Source organism: Neovison vison, chromosome 12 (assembly GCF_020171115.1).
Source record: "Neovison vison isolate M4711 chromosome 12, ASM_NN_V1, whole genome shotgun sequence".
Lineage (NCBI taxonomy): Eukaryota > Metazoa > Chordata > Mammalia > Carnivora > Mustelidae > Neogale > Neogale vison.
In genome coordinates this window covers 42,456,537-42,481,311 of record NC_058102.1, presented here as the reverse complement: position 1 = coordinate 42,481,311, position 24,775 = coordinate 42,456,537, and the positions used below count along the sequence as shown (strand labels likewise).

The window sequence follows — 24,775 nt, the reverse complement described above, 5'->3', positions numbered from 1 at the left end:
CCCCAAAGCCTGTATTTAACCATCCTACCGCCACCACCCAATATATAAACTATTTTACTCCCACATTAATTTAAAAATGATAGTTCATCCTTTGTTTAGGGGCTATACAGCCTTAATCTAAAATTAGATCTTTTCCATTTTATTTATATTTTTTATTCCCATACAGCAACCTCACCCACAATTCTCATTCCTGAGTCCACCTATTTGATGAAAGTAGTCACAAATACAGACTGGAGAATGGCTAGGAAAAAAAATCCTGTGTTGGATTAACTCTGAAGCATGCAGTGTGTATTCAGTTTTTAATCCATTTTCACTGGTCAAAACAAATCTGCTTGCACATTTAACATTACTTGTACTGTGATTCTGTAAGAATGTCTTCATAAGTAGAGGAAAAACAGCATTTAGAGGGTAAAAGGGTATGATGCCTGCAACTGTCATTTAGAAAAAAATGTGTGTATGCTTAAGAATATAGGGCTATGTAGCAAAATCAATAAATGGTGACAGAAGAACACACAAGAATTCTTTCAACTATATTTTCAGAATTAGAGTTATACTATCTTTCATGTCCTAGTTTTAAAACTGCGTTCAAGGAAGGGTCATCCTCACTTGAAATATTCTCAATAGGTGGTTTTTAGCATTTTAAACCCTTTAAAAGGACTTCTATGACTTAAGTCTTCCATGGCTTGGCCCTTTCTATCTCCAACCAGTCTTTCAACACCTTGAATGTACCCCAGACTGTCCTACTTTAGGACTTTCAGTGGGTTTCCTCTACTACCTTCAACTGAACTGCTTGCTCTCTGCTCAAAGGATCCATCTTTCAGTACACAAATTCCTACTCTTCCTTGAAATTCCAGCTAAAAGCGGTCATGTAAATTTTGAGTCTTCTGATAGAAACTACTTCACCACTCCACGAAAAATTTATCAGAGCCACAACAGTCTAACTTCATTACAAATATCAAAATTATGACTATGAATAGCATTAACTCTTGATGTAAGGTCTGTCAACTTCTGGCACTTTTCATCACTAATCCCCAAATTCCTTCTTGGTTTTTAAGTTTAAACCACACAAGGAACTAAAAACTACTTTATCTTAAGCATCATTTTCTCCTGAGTTTCAAAATAACAGAACTCAAAACAAGTAATTAAGAGATCTACAAAAGCTACAAAATCTTAATTTCCAATATGAAAATTAAGCAACTGGATTAATGATTTATTTCCTGCTGGCAGTTTATTATTTCTAAATTGTTATGCTTCATTGCTCATCTATTTTACACTTAAGAAAATTAGTCAAAGCCTTAATTTTTTTACTGAAAAACCTAAAAGTACATGATGTCAAATGGAAGAAACACAAGATTCAAAGTACATTGTATTTTTTGAAAATATAATTAATACATCAATTAAAAATTTCTCATGGATAAACGCTCATCTTTTAAGTAATTTCACACCCCAACAAAGATGTCTCCATTTCTCAGAAGTCACATAAGTGATCCCTAATTATTCCAAGAACTTGTTTTTTAATCTAAGTTATATTCTGATACCTAGATTTTTAAACCAGTATACCAAGTTACCACTATGAGTTAACTAATCTCACCATTATCATTTACATTTACTTTTCAGCTATTAGACTTAGTCCTTTAAGTCACAAATTACCTAAATTATGAATACACATTTTCAAAACAAAATCCAGTTCACAATTACCAATTATATATATACAGTGCAGATTTAAAAAGAAAAAAAAACCTAAAGTAGCATAGGATTTCTCTTTCCTAAGGTTCCTATTAAGAACATACACTTCTTCTAAACTACCCATTTATTCTGTACATTTAAAATAACATTTGGCTTGACTTAGTCACAAAATATAAAGGCTAAAGTTTTTTTTAAGACTAACCCATAACAATGGACTCAAATTCTAAATCAAGCCCTGAAACCAAGCATTCAAAAAAATATCTGAATATTAGTTTAGTATTTCTGTACTGTATAAGGTTTTTTCACAAACAATAATTTAAAGTTTTATTTTTAATAATGGTAATGGCCTACAACTCAGAAAAACCCACAAACTCATACTGTCTTACAAACAGCAGTAATATGAACAGTTAATTCAGTTATCTTAGGGGCCTTATTATATACTAATGAGTATATAATAATAACCTAGTCACATTATAATGAAGATATTTCTATCAAAGCTAATCCCTTTCAGGTTTGTTTTTATTACATGAGCTAAAAAGGAAACAGAGGTAGAATCCCATTTTTCTAAGTATTATTCCATAAGACAAGTATTATTCCATAAGTCTTATTCCATAAGACAGTTCCACACAATTAAGATATTTTATGTCACAGAAATATTAATACTGCTTCAGTGAACTAGATAAAAATTCTGAAAATTTTCATAAACTTTCAGGTATCTGTGAATCTTTAATCACTAAAGAACTAAGTGATTTATGAAACTACTGTTGTTTACTTACCATATTTGAATGACCACAAAATGACAGAAAAAAATTTTTCAAAGTATTAACTTACAAAGGTGATTATATGAGATTCTGCCATTTCTAGAGAGAAAAAATAAAACTTCTTGGTAATCTGGTGCCTGAGTTAGGGGAAACTAAACTGAAAATGTAAAGACAAAATTCAAAGTGTCTCAAAAATGTCTATATTTAACTCAGAGTAAAAACCTTTCTAGTCTTCCAATAACAAACTCCATTTAACAGGGCTTGGGAGGTCGCTTTTAAAATGATACAAATTTACAGGCCATCCTAGCCTAATCATAGAATAGCCTACTCTAATAAACATCTCTACTCTCTGCTCTCTGCTCTTCAAAAAAAATATATAGGGGCGCCTGGGTGGCTCAGTGGGTTAAGCCGCTGCCTTCGGCTCAGGTCATGATCTCAGGGTCCTGGGATCGAGTCCCGCATCAGGCTCTGCTCAGCAGGGAGCCTGCTTCCTCCTCTCTCTCTCTCTCTGCCTGCCTCTCTGTCTACTTGTGATCTCTCTCTGTCAAATAAATAAAATAAAATCTTTAAAAAAAAAATACATATATATATATATATATAGAAATATATCCACATTTTTTAAAAAAAAAACACCCAAAATATCACCAGTACATTTTATAAAATTAAATGCAAATTTTATTAAGGATTTCAAATTACATATTTCAAATTTCTAAAATGGAATAGAACCATTTTGGAACTGGAGAGATGGCATAGATGAACACTGCAATGCCAAATTTATTAAGAAAACAATTCCTCTGCAAACCACATCCCCTTTATGTAACAAGATGAAATAGTATCTGTCCCTTCACTTTGGCAATAGCTATTACCTAAAGGAATGGAAAAAAAAAAAAAATAGTGGTTCTGCTGCTTAAGTTCATTAAAAATGGGATTCTATCTATCTTTAAAATTTTTGAGTTCAGAAAAGGCTGTGATCAAATGAGCTATGGGTACAAAAACAAGAATCAGCAAAGAATATCTAATCAAAGCAAACAAAAGCATTTTCAAAATAAGAGGAAAAACACAAGGTGTTTTCATGGCATTTTTTTCTTACACACTACCGAAACTGGTTAAGGATTTCCAGTAGTTAATTAAAATCTCAGGAGAGGAATGAATAGTACTATACAAATAACAAGATGTGTTCACATTCCAAGATCTTAATACTAAATTTTCAAAAAGGAAGCTCTATCACTTCTAAGAACAAACTTAATGTAATTTTATTAAGAGCAGGAACTCTAGGCCGTCTTCTAATTATAATCCATTTAGTCTACCCTTACCGAATCAAAGCTTTTAAGCTCATCACAAAAAATTAACAGTAATTAGCCTGAGGTATTTTAAATGTGGCTCTATAGTCTCAAATTTAATGGCATTTCCCCCCACTAAGAATGGTCTTCTTCCTATGTTAGTCCCATGATCTCTGTAGTTTATACTACAATATGGTCATAACTAAAACACCTAAAAACAATCCTTGGACCTTTACAAAGAGTTGCTCATCTATCAGCTTCTATTAAGATAGGAGCCACACAAAGATCTGCAAGAGTGTTGTCTGACCAGATCCAGAATAGAGGTACTTAAACCTTTGTTTTCCAGTTGAACTATCAAGCTCTGGTATGAATAAAATGCTGGCTATCATACTTGTGATACAAATAGGTCCAAATTTTTGAGCTTTTAATGAGATCAAGAAACATTTCATAAAATTTAACTTAATATGCCTTAACATATCTGTGAGGTAGTTAGGTAAACAGTACTACCCATTTTAATACATAGTAAACAGAAGCATGGGTAAATGACATACTCATACTTGAAAAGCAGTAAGAATCAGAATTAACCATAGAGGCTTGGGGCCTTCTCTCTAGCTCTAATCAAAGGAAATAAAAGATTAACCTTTTAATCTTCTCTTAAAAAAAACATTACATCACTTAAGATTTTGCCTTTCTTTTTTATACTTTCTTAATTAGCCAATGTAGTACCTCTCCCAAAGCTGACACACTTCTCTTCCATAATATGGTAAACTGGATACAATGCTTAATTCAAGCTAGGCCTCAGCTTCTACCTGAATTAGTACAAAATTAAGACATTATCTTGTGAGAACTAAAATTATATTTGACATTTTTATTTTAGGCTGCAAAATCAAAAACAAGCAAACAAACAATAACAAAAAACTTGAAATAGGCTTGTCAAATGATGTAAATTCATCCTTTCCAGGGAAGCAGAAGGTAGACCCTACCATAAAGAAAAGACGCTTAGTTAATGGAAGTTAAATTTAAAAGCACAATTAAAATAATGAGGCTTAACTTCTGAAAATAGGTTTTATTCACCTGCCTACAGTAACCAATAACCACACTGTGAGTTAGGCTTCTTTACTCCGGTTTCCTTACCAGGTTTCTAACTATGTCACCAAAAATAAAAAACCATTAATAATCCAAGTTATCAGTTGTTGTCTTACTGGAAATTCTTAACCATATTATTTGTCTCAAGAAGTTTTGTTTGTTTTTTAAATGAGGAATTGTCTAAGTCACTGTATTTCTATAGCAAAGTAATGAAAAGCACAGCTAGTGCAAGCAAATGTAAACCCAACTCAACTACCAGCTGAAAAAAAAAATACTTTGGTTCTTCAGGAAAAAAATTAGCAAAGCAAAAAAAAAAAAAAAGTTTCTTTTAACAGTTCTGTTTACTTTCATAGCTGTAATCTAAAATCTTTGTTACATGATAAAAATTACTCCAGAAGAACCAAACCACGCAGTAACGAATAAACATGCATGAAAAGAATTTGTGAAATCAACAGATCTGGAAGAAAAACTAGAGTTAAAATGCTAAGTAGAACAAATTGGTCTTTAAAATGATCAGTTCCTTTCCTTTAAAAAAAATTACTGAGTCTACCAAGAAAATACAAAAACATAAGGCTGTAAGTAAATAATAGTTGTGTTTAGGCTATTACAGTGCAGGTTATCCTCAAGGCCACATACATCCTGCTTCACTGCTGCTTGCACTCTGCTGGGTTTTGATCCTTCTGTTAAAGGAAAACAACAAGTCAATCTATCTTTTTCTACCTGCTTCGGTTAATTTTCAACACTAGTTATTGTAATTATATCATCTCATTGTTGTACCAAAATTTTTGCCAAATTAAAGAACAGGTATGCAAGGATGGCAAATTATTTATTCAAATATTAGCAAGTCACAAAAATGCTTAATATAAGGCCCGTATTTTACTCTGGAATGAACTCCATAAAATAACAAACCAAACCATAATCCTCAAAAACAACCAAGCAATTTATGTTAGTCATATTACCAATTATTTTTGCCTTTTTATAGATCAATTACTCAAACATATTAACACTCATACCCTTTAGAGTATTTGATTTGATTATTAACTACCCCTCTCTTACCTGCTCACTACATTAAAGTATCTTCTAGATCTTTTATAGTATTTAGCAAATGAATGAATGCACTTATCAGAAACCAAAGTTTCAAATGAATCCTGATAATGTACTATGTATTCTGGGGAAATAAAGGGCTTTACTAACCCTGATATGACAAATACTCAAGAACCACCAATTGGTTGGGAGTCTCAGAGAACAGAAGTGGCGTAGAAAAGCTAACAAACAGTACTGCTTCCCTATTCCCAAGCACCCAGATTATTTAACAACCTTTGTTTATAAAGCTATCCTTTGGAGGGAAAACCTAACAACACATGCTGTAAGTAATTTCAAATTCTTCATGTGACTCAGTCAGTTGAATGCTGACTCTTAATTTTGGCTCAGGTCATGATCTCAGGGTCCTGGGATCAAGACCCGTATCCCTGCACACCAGGTCTAGCTCTGTGCTCTCAGGCCAGGAATCTGCTAAAGGATTCTTGCTGGCTTTTCTCTCTCTGTCCCTTTTCCTCTGCCCCTCCCAAAACCCACTTGCCCTCTCTCTAAAATAACTAAATAAATCTTTAAAAAATAAAATGCTTCTTAAAAAAAACTGTTTAAAAAAAAAAAAGCCCAGGGTGCCTGGATGGCTCAGTCTGTTAAGTATCTGCCTTTGGCGCAGGTCATGATCCGGGATTCCAGAGTTAGAGGCAGGCATCGACTCCTTGCTCAGCGGGGACTGCTTCTCCCTCTAGCTCTGCCCCAACCCCCATCTCATGCATGCTTTCTCTCTCTCAAATACAATCTAAAAAAAACCCGAAGATAATGTATATTAAAAAAAGAATCCTAGGGTTTATTTAGCCTAAGACTAAGAAAACTACAAAGTCAGAACCAAAAATAAAATTTCTTAGGAAATGTGCATTCAAATTTCACATATTATTGAAATGCCAGTGGGGATTAAGGTGGACTATACATGATCTCCAGTCAACAGGATTTATTAAAGAGTTCAATGGACAAAAATTAAGAGATTATCTATTCAGAGATATCAACTCTTATTTAACCTGCTTGAATTAAACAGAAAGCAGCACTAATTTTGCTCACCTTTGAGTCATAGTCTGGATCATTTTCCTCATCTCCTTCTTCTTCCCCTTCCTATATTAAAGTTCAAAATGCATCCATGAAGTAGGTACACAGTAGGAAGAAATGGCTCATAATGTATGGAGAAATTTTAATACAAGTTACTCTATAGGTCAAAAGATTTTCATGATTACAGAGTATGGTGACAATGCAATTTAATTGAAAGCTTCTAATATGAAAAATTTCCCAACACAACTTGAGACATCCAGAGAGCTTTTATTGAAAAGATTTACTGCAGCCAACGTTGAAAAAGTTTACTGCAGCTTTTGACTTCTTCAAAGAGCTGATAACCCTGCAGTAGAACAGAATTATTTGAAATAAAAAAAATGTTCTGAGTTTTGCAATTTATTTATTGAAACCTCATACATACATTGTTTGGCTGTAGAATTCTAAAACCATATTTTTTTTCCAAAAGGTTTATATCCCATATCACAGAATAATGATTATAGCAAAGGAATACATAAGTCACTCAATTTGCTTCTCAATGTGTTAAACAGAGAATTATTTGCTCATTTGGTAAACATTACCTCATCTGCTTCTTCACCTTCTTCATCATACTAAAAAGGGAAAAAAGGATGAAGTTTGAATGAAGCTAACAAACATTTGAGAATAGCATAGTTATAGCCATCTTATATCCACTAATATCTAAAGAGGAAAATACGTAACCCAAGGCAATTAATTATAAATTAAATGGCTGCAGGAATCACTCAATTCAGTGCCATTATCTAAATGTGACAATTTAAAAAGTTAAAATAAAGAACACAGTATGACTGCGCATTAAGTGTGATCAGGCAACTATTAACTATGAATATTACTTGCCTATATTTATGTGAACACACAGCACAAAAAAGGCCCTAAATCTATTGGAAAGACTGACACTTAGAAATAAAGATAGCCAAAATATTTGAGGGCAGCCTAATTTTACCTTAATCATTGCTTAATACTCCTTTAAATAAAAATTCTATGCTTCTAGTATTTTTAAGTAATAAAAAGCATCTTAGGTATGCTCTGGTCAAAGAGCGTAATATATCTACAACAGTGACCAAACACTAGTAAAGTTGCACTAAGTCAAAGCAGTCTTCCTGTTAGCAGGAAAATAAAAGCTATTTTCCTAAGAGGACATATTTAAAACAACTCAAGAAAGTTATCTGTAAGATAGCAGTAATTAGCCTTTGAATTATTATGTTTTTTAAAAAAATTACATCTTACATCTATTCATTGAACTGCTCACCAACTGTGACCATCATACCCTCACCAAATGATCTCAGCGCAGGATTCAGATTCACTCACATCATCATCATCATCTTCAATAGCTTCTCCAGTAAAGTATAACACTGATCTTGGGATTATACGCTCACGTAAAAAGTGACCAATTTCAAAGTCTGCAGCAAGGATAGCTTCAGCATCATCATCCTGTTGTTTTGTTTTGTATTTTTTTAAGGAAAAAAGGCACAAAATTTAATAACTTTTATTTAATTAGGAACATGCAAAAACTCTTGGGTTTAAACTCTATGAAACAACACTGAACTTCACTTTTAATTTTCTGTCATTTTAAAATTAGCTTATGTGTGTGATTAAATGATCATCTATATATACCCTGGGTTCATAGGGTTTTAATAAAACAAAGGTCCCAAGTAAGTGTACATACTCAGAGAAATTTTGAGAAAATAAAAATTAGAACCGGTTATTGCTTATTTTCTTACTTAAAATGTTAAAATAAAAGCAACTTTGTTACATGACTAATTTTCCTTATAAATATTCACTATTGAAAACACCAAATGGAATAATACTAAGAAAGAATCTCGGGATTTAAATAACATTAGGTATATGGCACATAATGGAAGAACATGGAGAATCACTCACACTTCCTTAAAAGACAGTACACAAACAGTTGTATGTATAATGCCAAATTAGGAGATAGAATCCTACTTAATAAATACTAAGTCAATCTAGGATTTCTATTTAATGACAAACCACAACACAGAAATGGTACAGACATTACTCAAAATTCAAATAATGTCATTTAAGTTCTTTGATACCGAATAATGAGTAAATATTCCATGGATGTTTATTTTGACTCATCAACATAATCCACTATAATAAACAATGAAAAAAAAACACAAAAGGGAGCAGTGCACTTTGACAGAAAGACTTCTAATCACAGGTAAAGGTGTTCTAGTTATAACTACTCAAGGCTGTTCTAGTGCCATAAATATTTGACAACAGAATTTAAAACAAAACAAAACAAAACAAAACAAAAAACTTCAACACAAACTCCCAACCCACTCACTGACATGAAAATAGCACAAAACTCTATGTTCATTAAGTAGTTCTACCTAAAATTCAGGTGCTGCTTTATAGTCCCCCTTTTTGTCCCACAAAGACACATTTTGAACAAAGCCACTTACCACTCTTTACAAGCAGAAATACTTGCCTTTTACAGATCTGTTCTTAGCCTTAACCAACACTATTCCAACTCAAAAGTATTCAAAATACACATACTTTCTAATTCCATATTCATAAAACTACTCAACTATCTGAGTTAAAGTTAAAAAATCTGGCCAACAGAAGAGCAGATTCAAAACATACGTAGCTTACACCCTGCCTGCACAGACCTCTCTGAGGTTGTTCCTCCTTCCAGGCTATACACAGGCACTACGGCAGCTCCTGGCTATATGCTCATAATACATGGCCACAATATGAAACCATGTTTCCACTGGAGTAACAAATATAGAAAGAGTTCTAACCAGAATGTGGTTAGGAGTTTTAATAAATAGTAGAAATGATTTATCTAATACTCCTAGTTTCATTAAGAAAAATATCATCTGAAAAACTTGAATCCCCCCAATACTTCCAAGCCTCAAAAGAAAAGTCTTTAGCCTTTCAGCATTTCTCAATGGAAACACTACAGGCATTCTGAATAAAATAATTTCAGATGCATAAAAGTCTTCTCCATGCATTACAAGCCTCAGAATGTAAAATCATAGTAGCAGCTATCCAACTTCCCACTTCTGAGAACCAGTTCTTTAATTTCATAGTGAATATTTCAACAAATTAATAATAATTTAACTTACCAGATCTCCACTCTCAGGAACTGCAAAATTGAGAAAAGAAATTCAAATGAGTACAAAACTAAAGAAAGCTTGTAACAGAACAACCATCAATACCCAAACTAAAACCACTATTTACCTTCAGGAGGGGCAAAAAAATTAAAGAAAGAGTCATTGGAAACTGTTTTGGTCACAGTACGAACTGTCCCACGTCCCTTGTGTTTCTGCTTCTTCTTAATGGTTTTCAAAGTGACATTCTTTCCTTTTTTCCAATCTATCTGGCACCTTGCAAAACAAAGGGAAAAATCTATCAGAATTACCATATTATACTTCACTGCTGGAAGAACCAAGATTTATCTAATTAAATATTAATTTTTTTTTAAAGATTGTATTATTTTATAGAAAGAAGCGAGAGAGAGAAGAGTGAGAGCACATGCAGGTGAGTAGGGGGGAAAAAAAATCACAAGCAGACTCTGGGCTGAGACACAGAGCGCAGTCTCACAACCCTGGGATCATGATCTGAGCTGAAACCAAGAGTGGAAGCTTAACTGACTGAGCCACCCAAATACCCCAAATGTTATTGTTAATTACAGATTTTAGAAAGAAAAATTGGCTCAAATGTTTTCAATAGCAATATAAAGAGAAATTTTTAATTCTAAACACATTTTTGCAATAAAGAGACAACACAAATTCATAATATAATAAATTTAAGGATGTTCTCCTTTGAAGAAATGTCTCTAACACTATAAGCCAAGGAGAATTCTAGGAAAAGAAGTGTGTTCATCTAAGAAAACACTCTTCTGAAATATTTAGAGATAAACTATGCATCAAGGACACACAGGATTTACTAAATAATACAAATCACAAATAAAACAAAAAGACAGAATATTCTGTGGAAGTAGTAAAATTAAACTCACCCTGTACAACCCATAATTTCTGGTCCATCGAAAGAAAAGGGATCAGAATCATCTGGTTCTGACCTCATCCTGTATGTCTTTGTCAACACTTCATTTGTGAAATATTCATTGGGTTCAAAGTGAAATTCTAAGACGAAACTCTTAAAAAAAAAAAAAAATCACAAATATTAATCCATTAGTAAGTAAAATTCAATCTGTTTATTTCTATAAACACATAAACGCTTAGGTGATAATGCCTTTCCTATTCTGGGAAAGGGTCAGATAAACCCCCAATTATGTTAAAAAAAAAAAAAAAAGAAGACAAGACACAAAATAAAACTGAATAAAACTTAGCTTAGCTTATAATTTCTAATTATTAACATGTTTATAAAATAGTTTTATTCAGTAATAAGCTGATCAAGTACTCCTTCCTCTTTCCATACCCACAAAGAGGACTTTTAATCAACTTCTTATCTAAATTTGACAGGAACAGCCCAACTGTACTATACACGATAGAACTATATAGCCTGTAGTAGTTTTCCCCATTCCTCACATACTACTGATGGTTTTTGGGAGAAGCTAGTAACTGATCTTTCATCATGAAAAGTGGAAGCCCTCTAACATATTCTGTTTATTTCCCAGACACATGCCTTTTGAGACAGAGTTAAGTATTTAGAATGCTACTATTTTTTATTTATTTTTAATCTAGGATCAAGGAGTTCCTGTATTTCAAAAACAGTTTTATATCCAGAGGGAGGAAAAGAAATAAATTCTGCATCACAATTACCAACATTTAAACCACAATTATTAACATCCTACCAACAACAGTACCAAGTATGAGCTTTAACTTCTTTCTGACCCATCTCTAGGCTTAGAATATCACCTCTTTTTAGAAAGTTCCATATGCCTACCTAAAAACGTCGAATGTTAGAAAACTGAAAATACTTTAAAGTTCTTTTACCATGGGCTGGCCAGCATCTGAGAACTTCACTTTAATATCTTTCAAGTGCTTCAAAATAGGTTCATCATGTTCCTGCAAATTAAGAAAATATGGAAATGCATATCTAACATGGCATTTTTAGGATTAGCATGCTATTACTGGACAATAAACATTTAGCTGACTGAGATACTTTTAGTGAGGCTTTATGTAACAATTATGAACCATTAAGACCTATTCTCCAGATTATGGCTTGTACTAAAGCTAGTTTATTTATAAGCTCTACTTACTTCTACTGGCAATAGTAGGAAAAAAGTGACTTAACAGAATTACATCATCAGACTGAATGGGCTGAAGACTAAAAAAAAATCAAGTCTAACTCAGGCATGTCGGCTTTAAAAACATTTCCTTTTCCAGCTGCTTCTTGTTCCTTTCACTCTGCTAGGTCCTCTCCTACTTTTCCAAAGGAGAAATGCAATAATAAGCAGTCATTGTTATGAGATTTCTTTTCCTTGACTTTAACTTTCAACAATTACACTATAAGGCAACAAGTACTATAATGCACAGAGTAGTGGCTCAAGAAATGCTGCTGCTTCTATTTTTTTTTTTAGATTGTATTTATTTATTTAACAGAGAGAATTCAAGCAGGCAAAGCAGCAGGTAGAGGGAGAAGCAGGTTCCCCACGAAGCAGGGAGCCCGATGAGGGACTCCTTCCCAGGACTCTGGGATCGTGAACTGAGCCAAAGGCAGATGCTTAACCAACTGAGCCACTCAGGCACCCCTCAAGAAATGCTTCTAATTAGGACAGGAAAAGTTTCCCAGAGAAAGTGACATCTGTGTTGTACTCCCAGAAAAAGTGAGAATTGTGAAAGAGCTAAAGAGCTTTACATTATTCTTTTAAAAGGTAAATGTTCCTTGGAATATTTGTTTCAGACTCTAAAAGTCTTTTTGGGTCAGATAAAAGAAATTTTAAGTTTCCTCCCTCCAATCTCTAATACTAAGCACCTAAACAAAGAAGACAAAAGACTATGACAAAACATAGCTCAATGATAAACAGCTGTCAAAGGGACCACTTCATTATCTAATTTCTGAAAATGAATTATAATTTATTTATTACATTAATCAAAAATGTCATTTTCCTTCTACAGGTAACAGAGGTTTCAAAAGACAGCAATCATTCTATAGAGGTCAACAATGGAGAGACTAGTCATCACAGCCATTTAAATTTCAAAGGTTTTTATCCTTTGAGGTAGCTGGATGTTTTTATGAATAAAATTACCTGAACCATATCACTGAGCAAGTCAACATTCTTAAAAACAGTTAACCAGAATTCAGGAATTCCCTTGGGGTCTTCTTTTTCTTCATCTTTTTTCTCATCTTCAATCTTGGCTTTTTCTTTCAGCTCCTCCTTGATAAATGACAGCATTAAGTTACTAAATTCCTAAATCAGACTATTTGATAAAATCTTACCTATCCCCTTAACTTACATCCAGCAATGAGTACAGAAACCAACAAATCCTCAATCACCAACTGCAATTTTCAATCAGTTAAGTTCTAGTCTAATTGTGTAAACACTGCTGTTACCCATACCAAACTTTACTTGTATAAATATTACTACTACCAAACCCCTCCAAAAGAGAACCACTAAGAGAGAACCTATGAACTATATGGAAACAGTTTTAGAGAAAAATTATAAAGCTTCAGGGAAAAAAAAAATAATAATAAATAAACATTGCCCAATTCCTCACCCCTTGTTCTTATCAAAACATTATGTTCTTCTTATCAACCAACATTAAAATAGCAATGCTGGGGAAACAGAGTCATGTAACAGAAAACTTTATTTATGTCGCAACCCTGCCACTTACTAATGGGAGGCAAGTCAATAGAAGCCTCCATTTCATCACGTGAAAAACAGTAACAATCTTTATATGTCATGATGAGGTTCAAAGGGAAAGTTTATATAATCTATTAAAATTTAAATACTAAAAACATGCAAGGTAACGATGTATTTGGGTACAGACAGCACCAGGGCTAAGAGTGGCTCATCTGTTCTGATTATCATTAACTCACCATCAATCTTACAATAAAATATTTACAAGGTATAAAAAAACACTAAATTACAGTTGGTACCAACCGAAATTTCATCCTCCTCATCTGGTTTCCATTCACATTCTTCTTCTGTAGGTTCATAAATTGCATTAATGATCTCAAATCGCTAAAATGAGTTAAAAAAACAAAAAAGAAAAGCTTGCATAAAAACACTGACATCCAGCTAGTAGCTGTCTTTCATTAAAGATGTGTATAGATTTAATGAATGCATACCACAACTTGAATTGCTATTATCGATAGTTTTCCCAAATACCTCTAATAACCATTTTGGTGAGAGGTCTAAAGACTAACCACCCGCAAGTGTGTTTGTATTTCCAGAGCTTTATTGTAATCTCAAATTTTAGATCAAGAAAATAAAGTAGTAGAAATATTACCTTATCAAACAGAGGCTGATAGAGAACAGCATACTTTCTTTCAAGATCATGAACTTCCTCATAGAATTTGGCTTCTATCTGTGCACATTTAACTTGAAGATTTTTGAGAGCATTCACTCGTCTTTTAACTACCCTAGGCAAACTGAAAGGTTGGTACACACCAGTTACACAGCATCACAGTAAAACACAAGTCACACTTATATCATATTGAAAAGTAAAGCAAAGAAGTTAGTGAATGATAGGTGTCCTATTTGAAGCAAAAGCAATACTTATTCAAAGTAATTAAAATTCCAGAAACATAAATACATGAACTTGACTATAAAATATTTCAAGAGTGAACATTTAAGCAGATACAGTAAGTTGTGATTAAAAAAATGTAAATCATATCAAACCTAAATCTTTCATTATAATCAAGTTCAGGATTAGACTTGTCTGTGCTGGCATTTAAGCTGTAAAATAGTCTATCTCTTAGGAAGTTAAAAAGTCATGGACTAACCATCCTGAGGATAAGGACAATACCTTGCTTTAAAAAAAGTATGCATGTCTCACCCATACCAGCTATTTTTAGGAAAAAGGATATTAGAAAAAAGGAGGGTATCCTACACCATTATTTCCTATTTTAGTCTCTACTTAGAATTTAAACTTACATTTTTAAAAATGCATATTTCATTACGAGACTTTTAGTAACAGGTTTGAGATATAATTCATAAATCATATCTATGGGGGTATAAGCCCCCTGAAGTATGATTAAACTTATGAATCTCCCTACTGCTCAAAAAATGTTTGCTCAACATTTACTGAAATTCAGGACTCTATACAACAGATAGAATCCAGGTTAGAATTTCCTGCCTTAGGCAGATTGCTGTAAATCAAGTAATTCTCTTACTTAACTACTACTTTAGTTAAGATAATGAGAAAAAAAAAAAGAGAGAAATAAAAAATTATCTACATATACCAATTTTTTATTTCTCACAATTGAAAGTAAAAAGTTTGATGCTTTGTCAAGGTGATGAGACAGCATGGGGTGCTGCCCCACCCCACACTGTGTCTCAGAAAAAAAAAAAAGAATTCAACTCTAGAAATTTCAGACCCAAGAAGAAAACAACTATTCAGGGACTCTCACACGCAACCACACACATACTACGAGCAACTTCAGGGTAAGAGTAACAACTATACAGAGTGAACTGCAACCTGGAAAAGGGAGGGAATGGGCAGAATGGGCAGCAGTGAGGATAGGCTCGAAGAAAGCTTTTGAAATTCTGCACTTGCCTTACAACAGTCTCTATAATTCCTTCACCCTTTGCAGAGCCTAGTGCCAGCATTTTTAGTAGCTGATGAAAGCTGAACTGGCTGGCTGAGAGCCTACAAGCATTCTTCTTCCACCCCTCCAACCCAGGTAAAATGGATTACAACCAGAGGAGAATGCTTCTTCCCCAAGCAGCCAAAAACAAATCACCTGGAACTGACAGCAAACTTTTGTGTCCAAAGTAATCGGAACTCTCCTTAGGTTCATTCCAATCCCTTTTCTTAAATTCCATGGGACTGCCACAAACCAGAGCCTGATCTTTATTCCTCCCCTCAATAATCATTACTGGGGAGCAACTTATCAACCAGTGAGCCTGAGCTCTACAGCCAAAGTTAACTAAACCCTTAAGAAGTGTAATTTTTAATGAAAGAATGAAGTATTTATTATCTGAAGCCATATTATTAGACAAAACAGTGTAAATATATTTAAAGAGATAGGGAAGAAACGAGACCAAGAAATCTGAAACAAAATAGAAATATTAAGTATGAAAAATACAGTGGCTAAAATAAATAACCAATAAATAGGATAAACAGAATAGGTTCAACTTAAGGAAGTCCATTAAAATTGAAAAGCTCTCTAGAAAGACAAAAATTATGACGAGGACGACATAATTAGCAACAGCTGAAAGACAGAAGAGGTGACTATCTGAATAAATGAAAAATAAATTTCTCAGAGTTAAAGTAACATGGAAATCCTTACTCTAAACCCCTAGACAGTTTATGAGATTCACGAATATCAAAGACCAAAGAAAATTCTAAATGTGTTCAACAAAAGGCAAATAACCTACATAGGAGGAATCTGACATCAGCTTCAAAAGGAAATAGCATATACAAGAAGAAATGAACTTTTATTTAAGAAATCTGAACTTATAATTTTATAAGCCAAACTATTATTCAAATATGAAGACAAAATAAAAATTGCATGAGGCATATAGGCTTTAGGAAATATGCCAGATATACTCATTACATTCATTAAAAATAATTTCTGAGGAAGTTTTAAAAAATTAAGAAATTACTATGTAAGTATGGGTGGCCAACTATCTTGGTAAATCTTACTGTTGCCTTGATAGAAAAAAAAGTAGACTAGAGAATGTATATTTATAAATAATACAGACATTAGTAAATTTATGAAATCAGTAGGGGTAAATAAACTTAACAAGTTATAAGCCCCTTGGGGTGCCTCGGTGGCTTAGTGGATTAAGCCTCTGCCTTGGGCTCAGGTCATACTCTCAGAGGTCAAGATCTCAGGGTCGCGGGAAAGAGCACCCCCCCCCCAGCACACTTGGCTTTCTGTTCAGCAGGGAGCCTGCTCCCCGCCCTTCTGCCCACTTCTCTGCCTACTTAAGATCTCTGTTAAATAAATAAATAAAATCTTTACCAAAAATAAATAAAATAATAAATAAGAAAAAGTTATGAGCCCCTTTACCATAATAACAAACAACAGAATGCAGGAACTTTAACAGAAGACCACCTGATTTAATGGAAAGCAAAAAAAAGAGGAGAAAAAACAAAGCACAATAAATTATAAAATAATAGCAATTAAGTCCAAAAAAAAAAAAAATACCGCTTTCAAGAAATGGAGTTTAAAATTACTAATAAAGGGAGCGCCTGGGTGGCTCAGTGGGTTAAAGTCTCTGCCTTTGGCTCAGGTCATGATCCCAGGATCCAGCCCCGCATCAGGCTCTCTGCTGAGCGGGGAGCCTGCTTCCTCCTCTCTCTCTCTCTCTGCCTACTTGTGATCTCTCTGTCAAATAAATAAATAAAATCTTTAAAATAAATAAGTAAGTAAATAAATAAATAAATAAAATTACTAATAAAGAAGCAAACTTCATACTAGAGATAAAAGGATGGAAAAATCCATGCAACATAAATAAAAACCAAAAGAAAGTTAGAATAGCTATCTTAGTATCAGACAAAACAATTTATAACACCACCACCACCAAATACGACAGAGGACATTTTATACTGGTAAACTGGAACAAAAGGACAAGATACACACATCACAAAAATAGAGTTAATAATACAGCTTCAAAATATATTAATCTATAACTAATAGAATTACAGGGAGAAACAGATTAAGCAGAATTTAACACATTCTTCCCAGAAACTGTCAGATCAAGCTATCGATCAGTAAGCAGAAATAAGAGAACCTGAACAACACAATTAATGTCTAGGCTACTAATTTCAGCATATAGTTTCACACTTAACTTTCACAGAACATTTAGAAAAACAAATATTAAGGCTATAGAAGATAATTTTTTAATAAAAATCGAATAAACAAAGCCCTCAATTCAAGAAACTGGAAAGGGGAATGGAGCAAATCCAAATAAGGCTTCTCAAATCAAAGGCCAAAGTCCATTTTTAGAAGCATTCTACCCACCATTAGGGAACAGTTAATTCCTATCTTATACAAGCTGCTTTTAACAGCAACCCTGTTTATTTCATTAAGCAGCTGAAATCTTGACTCTAATAACAGGGCATGGAATTACCATCCCGTTAAAGTTTCTGTATTGTAAATATACATATACATACATCACACATGTATATCCAAACACACACACATATTCAAGAACATTTCACTAACGAGTAAGGACCTTGAATAAAATATTGACTACTTGACTCAACAGTACAATATTAATACATGATTAAATTTATTCCAGGAATGCAAGGCTAGTTTAGTATTGGAAATACATGTTTCCAAAAATATATTCAATGTGTATTTAACAGATTCAAAGAAAAAGTCAAAAGACCATCTGAATACATATAGAAAAAGGGTCATAAAAAAATCTAAATGGACACCTAGTTTAATGGAGAGATTTTATATCCATTCCTGGTTAAGACTAGAAATAAGATAAAGATGCATATTTAATGCTCACACAGTACTGAAAAGTCCTGGCCAATGTTATAATGAAATAAAAATAAACCTGGTGTGCTGTAATGTGAAAGATTAGAGCTAAAACTGCCATTATTTGCAGACAAGATCTTTTGCCTCTGGGAGAAAAGAAAAGAACAAATTACTATAATAAGCATAGCAAGATTTCTGGATGCAAGATCAACAGCAAAAGAAATAAAAAATAAAAATAAATCAATAGCACTCTTCTCTACATTCAACCCAGAAATACAATACAGTCAACCAGAATACATTCAACCCAGAAATACGATACAAAGTAAGATGTTATCCACAATACCAACAACAACTAAAGTATATAGAAATTAACCAAGAACAGACAATGAGAAATACTTTGTAATAAAAGAGAGTATGATTTCAATAAATACAAGGATATGGATGAGACAATTTTACATTAGAAGAATTCCCTACCCATCTTAATCTATGGATTCAATGCAACTCCTATTAAAATTTTAGGGAGGGGGCTGTTTTGTTTTGTGAAAACCCCTATAAACTTACTATCAACCATATGTTGGATAAAGGTCTACATATGATTAGGCCAATCTTAAGAGTGTATTCCACAGGGGATGAGGAAAGGAGGGAGCGTAAAAGCAACCAAGATATTACAGGGAGAAACAAATTAATAGAATTATCACCCTGCCAGATACCATTTACATACTAAAAAGCCAAATTAAAGGAAGAGTGTTGCTCAAAGATAAACACAGGTGTTTGTAAGAAACTGATACGCAATAAAGGTCATATCACAAACAAATGAGTAAATAATGAACTGTTTAGTGAAGTATTATAGAAACAAGCTCAGTAAATAAGGCAAAAACAAAAAAAACAAAAAACCCTGATGCACAGCTAAATACAAAGAGGGTTTATTAAAGACCTAAAGATGAAAGGTAAAACTAGTCAACAGGAAATGCAGAAGGAACTAGTAAGTACTTCTTAACTTGAATAAGCCACAGGTCAAAAAACCCAGAACATAAAAATTAAGGACTTCTGTTTTATGGAGAATGCTATGGATAAAGTTAATAAAAATGACAACAGATTATTTACAAAGTCTAAAACTAACAAGAGATTAACACCTTGAATATACAAAAAACTCCTGCAAAACAAGACAGTAAACCCCAATAGGAAAATGGACAATGAGAACAACCTAAAAGGTTCACACTCATGAATAAAAAGCTCATTAGACAACAAAAAGTACAAATAAAACAAAATAAACCTGGACCTCTTAGACTGGTAAAAGCAAAAAACCCATAAAGCTGACTGATGCCACAACCACTGGCAGAGACAAGGATGTAGGTTGCCTTCATGCACTGGATAGATTCATTCTAGAAAGCAAGCTGGGAAGTACTTAAAAGCCTGCATACCCTGTAACTAACAATACCACTGTAAGTATGTATCCCCCCCAAAATTCTTACACAGTTCTTTAAGAAGGCATGCAAAAAGAGGACCACTACAATGGAATCTGTGCTGGTGAAGCTCAGAGGCAATCAAGATATCCATCAAAGAAAAAGCATGTAATAAAACATGGTGGACACAAATCACCATAAATGGTAACATTCAGAAGCCAGAAACTACTGACCAGAGATTACACACGGATAGCAACATGGATGGAGCTTAAACTCATAAAGCCAAGTAAAAAAAGAATTATAAGCAGAATAAGATATACAGGCTACTATTAATGATTTACAGGACCAGTGAAATAAGAAATTTGCATTTCTTCTAATTCTGTGTAATTCTAGTAAACCTCTGAACAAATCTCAGAAATGGTTAAGATCAGTGTACTTCCTATGGAGAGGAGTCAAACTTTAAAAGACCAAGTCTAAATTGGTGGTGCTCAGCAAATTTTAAACTACCCAAAATCCTATGCTAGATACTAACAGACATTAGCTTTCCACTATTAAGTATATGAGTCCTAGATGGTCTTAAAAAGATACACCTGCAATGCTGATTATAGAAGGATAAATAAAGACTACAGAAAAGAAGAACTTGTACCTTTCAATGTATCCTGTTGGTGTTTCTACCAGACCATCAAGTCTTTCTTGAAGGGCTGCAAGAATCTGAGGATTTTGCATCATCTGAACAGTCAGCTGACGCGCTTTAAAAAAAAAAAAAAAAAAAAAAAAAGGCATCGAAAGAAGGATTTTATGAAAATGTATTATGCTATTTTAATAGGACAATCCAATAATGAAGTTTTCCTGACTAGCCCGTAATTCATTGGTCTGAGTAGAGATGGGGAGCAAGCTGAGGAAAATCCACTCTAGAAAAACCTGATATTCAGATTCTTAATGACCTAGTAACACAAACCATTTCTTCATGGCCATTGCCACAACTACTATTAACTATAAATATCCCTTCTCTTCCTACTACCTTGTGTTTCATCTACTTTACGTTTTTAAGAAGCTCAAAGCTTCATCCAGATGCCTACCTATGACTCCATATAAGGCTTTGATAGTAGACAACACATTATCAGAAAACTTCAAGTGCACTGACACTTTCGACCCTGGGAGAAAGACTGTGAAGTAACCTAACTGCTTGTTTGATGCGTACAGTATAGTGTGCTTCTATGTATCAGAACAGAGAAAGTTAATAGCCGAGACAACCAAGGTTGTAACTAAAGCCAAACAAAATGTGATTGTTAATTTGTCTAAAAATTATACTAAATCCAAAAATAAACTATATTTAGGCAAAACAAATTATTTTGCTATTATTATTTCTTCGTCAATAGACATTACACAAAATTGACATGAATTTTCCCAGTTATGTTTCTGTCAATTCCTGGTATTAATTTGATTACTGGATGGTGTACAGTTATGATAACCAACATGACTTTAGAAATGTCAATGTTGGCCACTAAGGATACTGACCTACATATCTTTTAAGACAATGCTACAAGATGAAAGCTGAAGCTGAAGTTCAGCTGTCTTTTCACAATTAACCTCCATCTGGCTCAACAATGAAAATTTGAATCATCTCGTATTAATTCTTAGCCCATTCCTACAAGGCATAACCTAAGGCAGCACAATTCCCCACTACCATCGCTACTTCTCCCTTTATAATTATTTGCTGAAAAAAACTTTAAGATTTTTGTTTACATTTAATAAATGTCTTTTTTGTCATTTGGTTGGAAAGAATTTTTTAAAAGCTTGAAATTTACAACTATATGTTTTCTATATATGAAATACTGAACATTTCCAGTAACTCTAAGCTAGTGTTGTTTGTTTACAACTACCACCAGAAACAACTCCCACCAAGACCTATAACATTTCTAAATTCAGACAAAACTCACAGGCAGCTGTTTCACCCAGCTATGCCATGTCACTCCAGCAGTAGAGGGTACACCAAGTAACTTCTGATGGGTCACTAACTATATTCATACCTTCCTCCCTTATTACCACTCTATATCCATCTCCCTCTTCCCCTGCTTTCTTCCCCCCACCCCAAACATACACACACGAACTGTTCCTGAACTAGACGTATAGGCCACATGGGTCAGACAAGGATCCAAAAGGGAACAATATTTGTTACTACCCTCTAGAAGACATGTGCCAGCAATCACTGGCTCCTGAAGTAATTTAAAATAATACCTTTGATTTTTGTTTCTTCACCAGTTTCTTCTTCTTCTACTTCTTCAACATCATCCAAATCTTGATCAAGTTCAGACTGTTCTTTGCTACAATATCATAGTATCACACCAAGGTTCAAATGTACCAATTACCAAAAAATAAATAAAAAATTATAAAAAACTTCAACTCATTTTCTAGGTTAATATGCCTCTTTCAAAAATATGAATAGGAAATTCAAAAGGTAATTCAGTTTTCTTTCTAACTTCATAAATAAACAGAATAAACTGGAAGTACGTAAAATTTCATTTAAAAGCACATGGTCAAATATAAAATTTATATTTTAAGGTTTTTTTTTTCCCCAAGATTTTATTTTTAAGCAATCTCTGCACACAATGTGGTGCTCAAGCTACCAACCTGGAGATCAAAAGTTACATGCTCCACCGACTGAGCCAGCAGAGGCCCCTCTACTCTTAGCTTTAAAAATGTGGTTTGATAGGGTTGGTTCCAGGAACATGAGGTCTCTACCCAGTATCCGCTGACTTCACTCTTCTTAGTAACAGCACCCGATTTTACATGAGATGGCAATACACCAAGCTTTTAAAAATCTGCATTTCCCAGCCTATCTTTTAGCTAGGTGTGGTTATGTAATTCTGGGCAGTGAGTTTAAAAACCAAAATGTACAGAATTTTCAGTATGCCTCCTTAATAGGATAACAGACAACTGGGAGGCCTTTTTGATCTTATGCCCTTCGTAGAATAGGGATATAAATTACAGAGTTCTAACAACCATGCTGGGACCATGAGGCATCCTAGAGAATGAATGCCAACAGAATGAAGGAGTTTGAAAGAACAAGGATCCTGGATCCCTGATGGCTACAGGGCAATCACATCAGCCTGTACTCACTATCTTAGGACTTCCCTTTTTCTTTACTTCATAGTGGAGATGGGCAAAAAGTTAAGAAAACCTGAGTCTACTTTGTACTTAAAGCCAGGATGGCACCATTGAAAGAAAAGGAAAAAAGTAGTAAGATAACATTCACCCCCTTTCACCTTAAAAATCTAGCTTTTGAATATGAAATTACAATGAGAATTAAAAAGGAAATAAGGTTATCTAAATCAACATATAGGTCTTCATATAATTCCTTGTGTGATTTTACATTTTAGTATTTGGTCACATTCACGTTTAGGAACAACATCACTTCAAGTATTAACTTTCATACACAGACAAATACCACCTAATTTTCATATAAGAACAAATACAGAAAAAAGTCAACTGTATTCTGCCAGCAAAATTTATGTCCCTGTAAACTAAGAAAAAATTCAACCTTCCCATCAGAAACAATAGATTATTTCTGAAACTGTCTTTGATTTAGTATAAACCTAAACGTACACAGATTTAAGGGCCATTAAATAAAAATCACATAGCACAGCTACTCCTCAAGTGTGATTTTAGTCATTTACTGAACACCTACATTTTAAGGCCTTAAAACAGGGGTCCACAGACTATGTTACATGGTCAAATACAGCCCACTATTTTTACAAATAAAACTTTATTGGAATACGGCCATGTAAGTTTGTTTACATACAGTCTATGGCTGCTTTTACACTACAACAGCAAAGCTGAGTAACTGCAACAGAGACCATACGGCCCAAAATGCCTAAAATATTTATAATGAGGTCATTTAAGTTTGCTAACTCCTGCTTTAAAAAACAAGAATCCTCCCTTCCTTCCACCCTCCTAGGGCTCACAGCCATCTAAAATTAAATAAGGTGATGTGGGGAATTGAGCTGTCAAAACCAATTTATTCTTTTTTTTTTTAAGTTCGAAACAAAATGAGGTTGCAAAGTTAAGACGGCAGATTGCACATACTCCTCTGATCTTAATCCTTCCAAAATCTCTACTGAAATTAGGATAAAAGGGTTTTTTAAACAGACGAACACCGAAGGACAGGAAGAGAAGAAAGCAGCAGCAGCAAGTTCACGGAGAACTGAAATCTAACTTAACAGTGGGAAAATCTGAAAATTAGACCTAACACAAAACCAAAAAGGACACTTTTGGAACTAGGGCTGGTAAGATGAAACTGGAGAAAACAGGGAGGACTAAACAAAAACTGATAAAGCAGTTTAATCTCCAGATTCTCTCCCTCAATCTAGCAGAAGCACAGCAGCTTCTTCTTTGGAAAGGGTTAAAGTAAGAGCTCAGACTAGAAGACCACAGATAGAGCTAACAGTCTCAGATATAGGACTGTATCCCACTAGAATGCTGGATGTAGAGACCCTACCCTAGTCACCTTTTCCCAATTTGGACTCTGTAACTGAAAGCCAGATCCTCACCCAGATAGATACTCTTCCGTAAGGTATCTGACATAGAGCAAAAAAAAAAAAAAAAACACATCATTCTGACAATGGGGATTCTCACAATAAACAACCACCCTGATGACCTTACACTACAATCTAAATTAAAAGCCTCCCTCCACCCCACAACAAATTTTCTAATCAACTTTTTTTTTAAACTGCATATTCTCCCCCCACCCAGATCTTAGTGAGTAGACAACCAAGTTTTACGTCCTATTTGAGAAAATGCTTTTATTTGGAGACAAAAACAAATACAGGAAAGAAAAATTTAAGAGCAAACAAACTACACAGGGAAAAAACATCCACAGAAA

The 24,775-nt window shown here is 33.8% G+C and overlaps 1 protein-coding gene across 9 annotated transcripts in view; it reads right to left on the bottom strand.

Moving 5' to 3' along the window:
* Window positions 1–3,095: 3,095 nt before the first annotated feature.
* NAP1L1 (nucleosome assembly protein 1 like 1) overlaps window positions 3,096–24,775 on the bottom strand; it is a 33,719-nt gene continuing 12,039 nt past the window's right edge. Inside the window, exons 3-16 of one of the 9 annotated variants that reach the window (XM_044228223.1) lie at window positions 22,132–22,217; window positions 20,540–20,642; window positions 14,341–14,482; window positions 13,992–14,072; window positions 13,137–13,265; window positions 11,881–11,952; window positions 10,941–11,080; window positions 10,163–10,308; window positions 10,048–10,067; window positions 8,229–8,386; window positions 7,501–7,530; window positions 6,938–6,988; window positions 5,450–5,493; window positions 3,096–4,706 (exon numbers count right to left, since the gene is read on the bottom strand). In XM_044228223.1, coding sequence (XP_044084158.1) covers window positions 4,561–4,706; window positions 5,450–5,493; window positions 6,938–6,988; window positions 7,501–7,530; window positions 8,229–8,386; window positions 10,048–10,067; window positions 10,163–10,308; window positions 10,941–11,080; window positions 11,881–11,952; window positions 13,137–13,265; window positions 13,992–14,072; window positions 14,341–14,482; window positions 20,540–20,642; window positions 22,132–22,217 — 1,348 coding nt within the window. In that variant the 3' untranslated portion in view covers window positions 3,096–4,560. Of the gene's footprint in view, window positions 4,707–5,421; window positions 5,494–6,937; window positions 6,989–7,169; window positions 7,266–7,500; window positions 7,531–8,228; window positions 8,387–10,047; window positions 10,068–10,162; window positions 10,309–10,940; window positions 11,081–11,880; window positions 11,953–13,136; window positions 13,266–13,991; window positions 14,073–14,340; window positions 14,483–20,539; window positions 20,643–22,131; window positions 22,218–24,775 lie in introns of those variants that run through there. The other 8 variants (XM_044228224.1, XM_044228225.1, XM_044228228.1 and 5 more) reach the window with 8 other exon arrangements.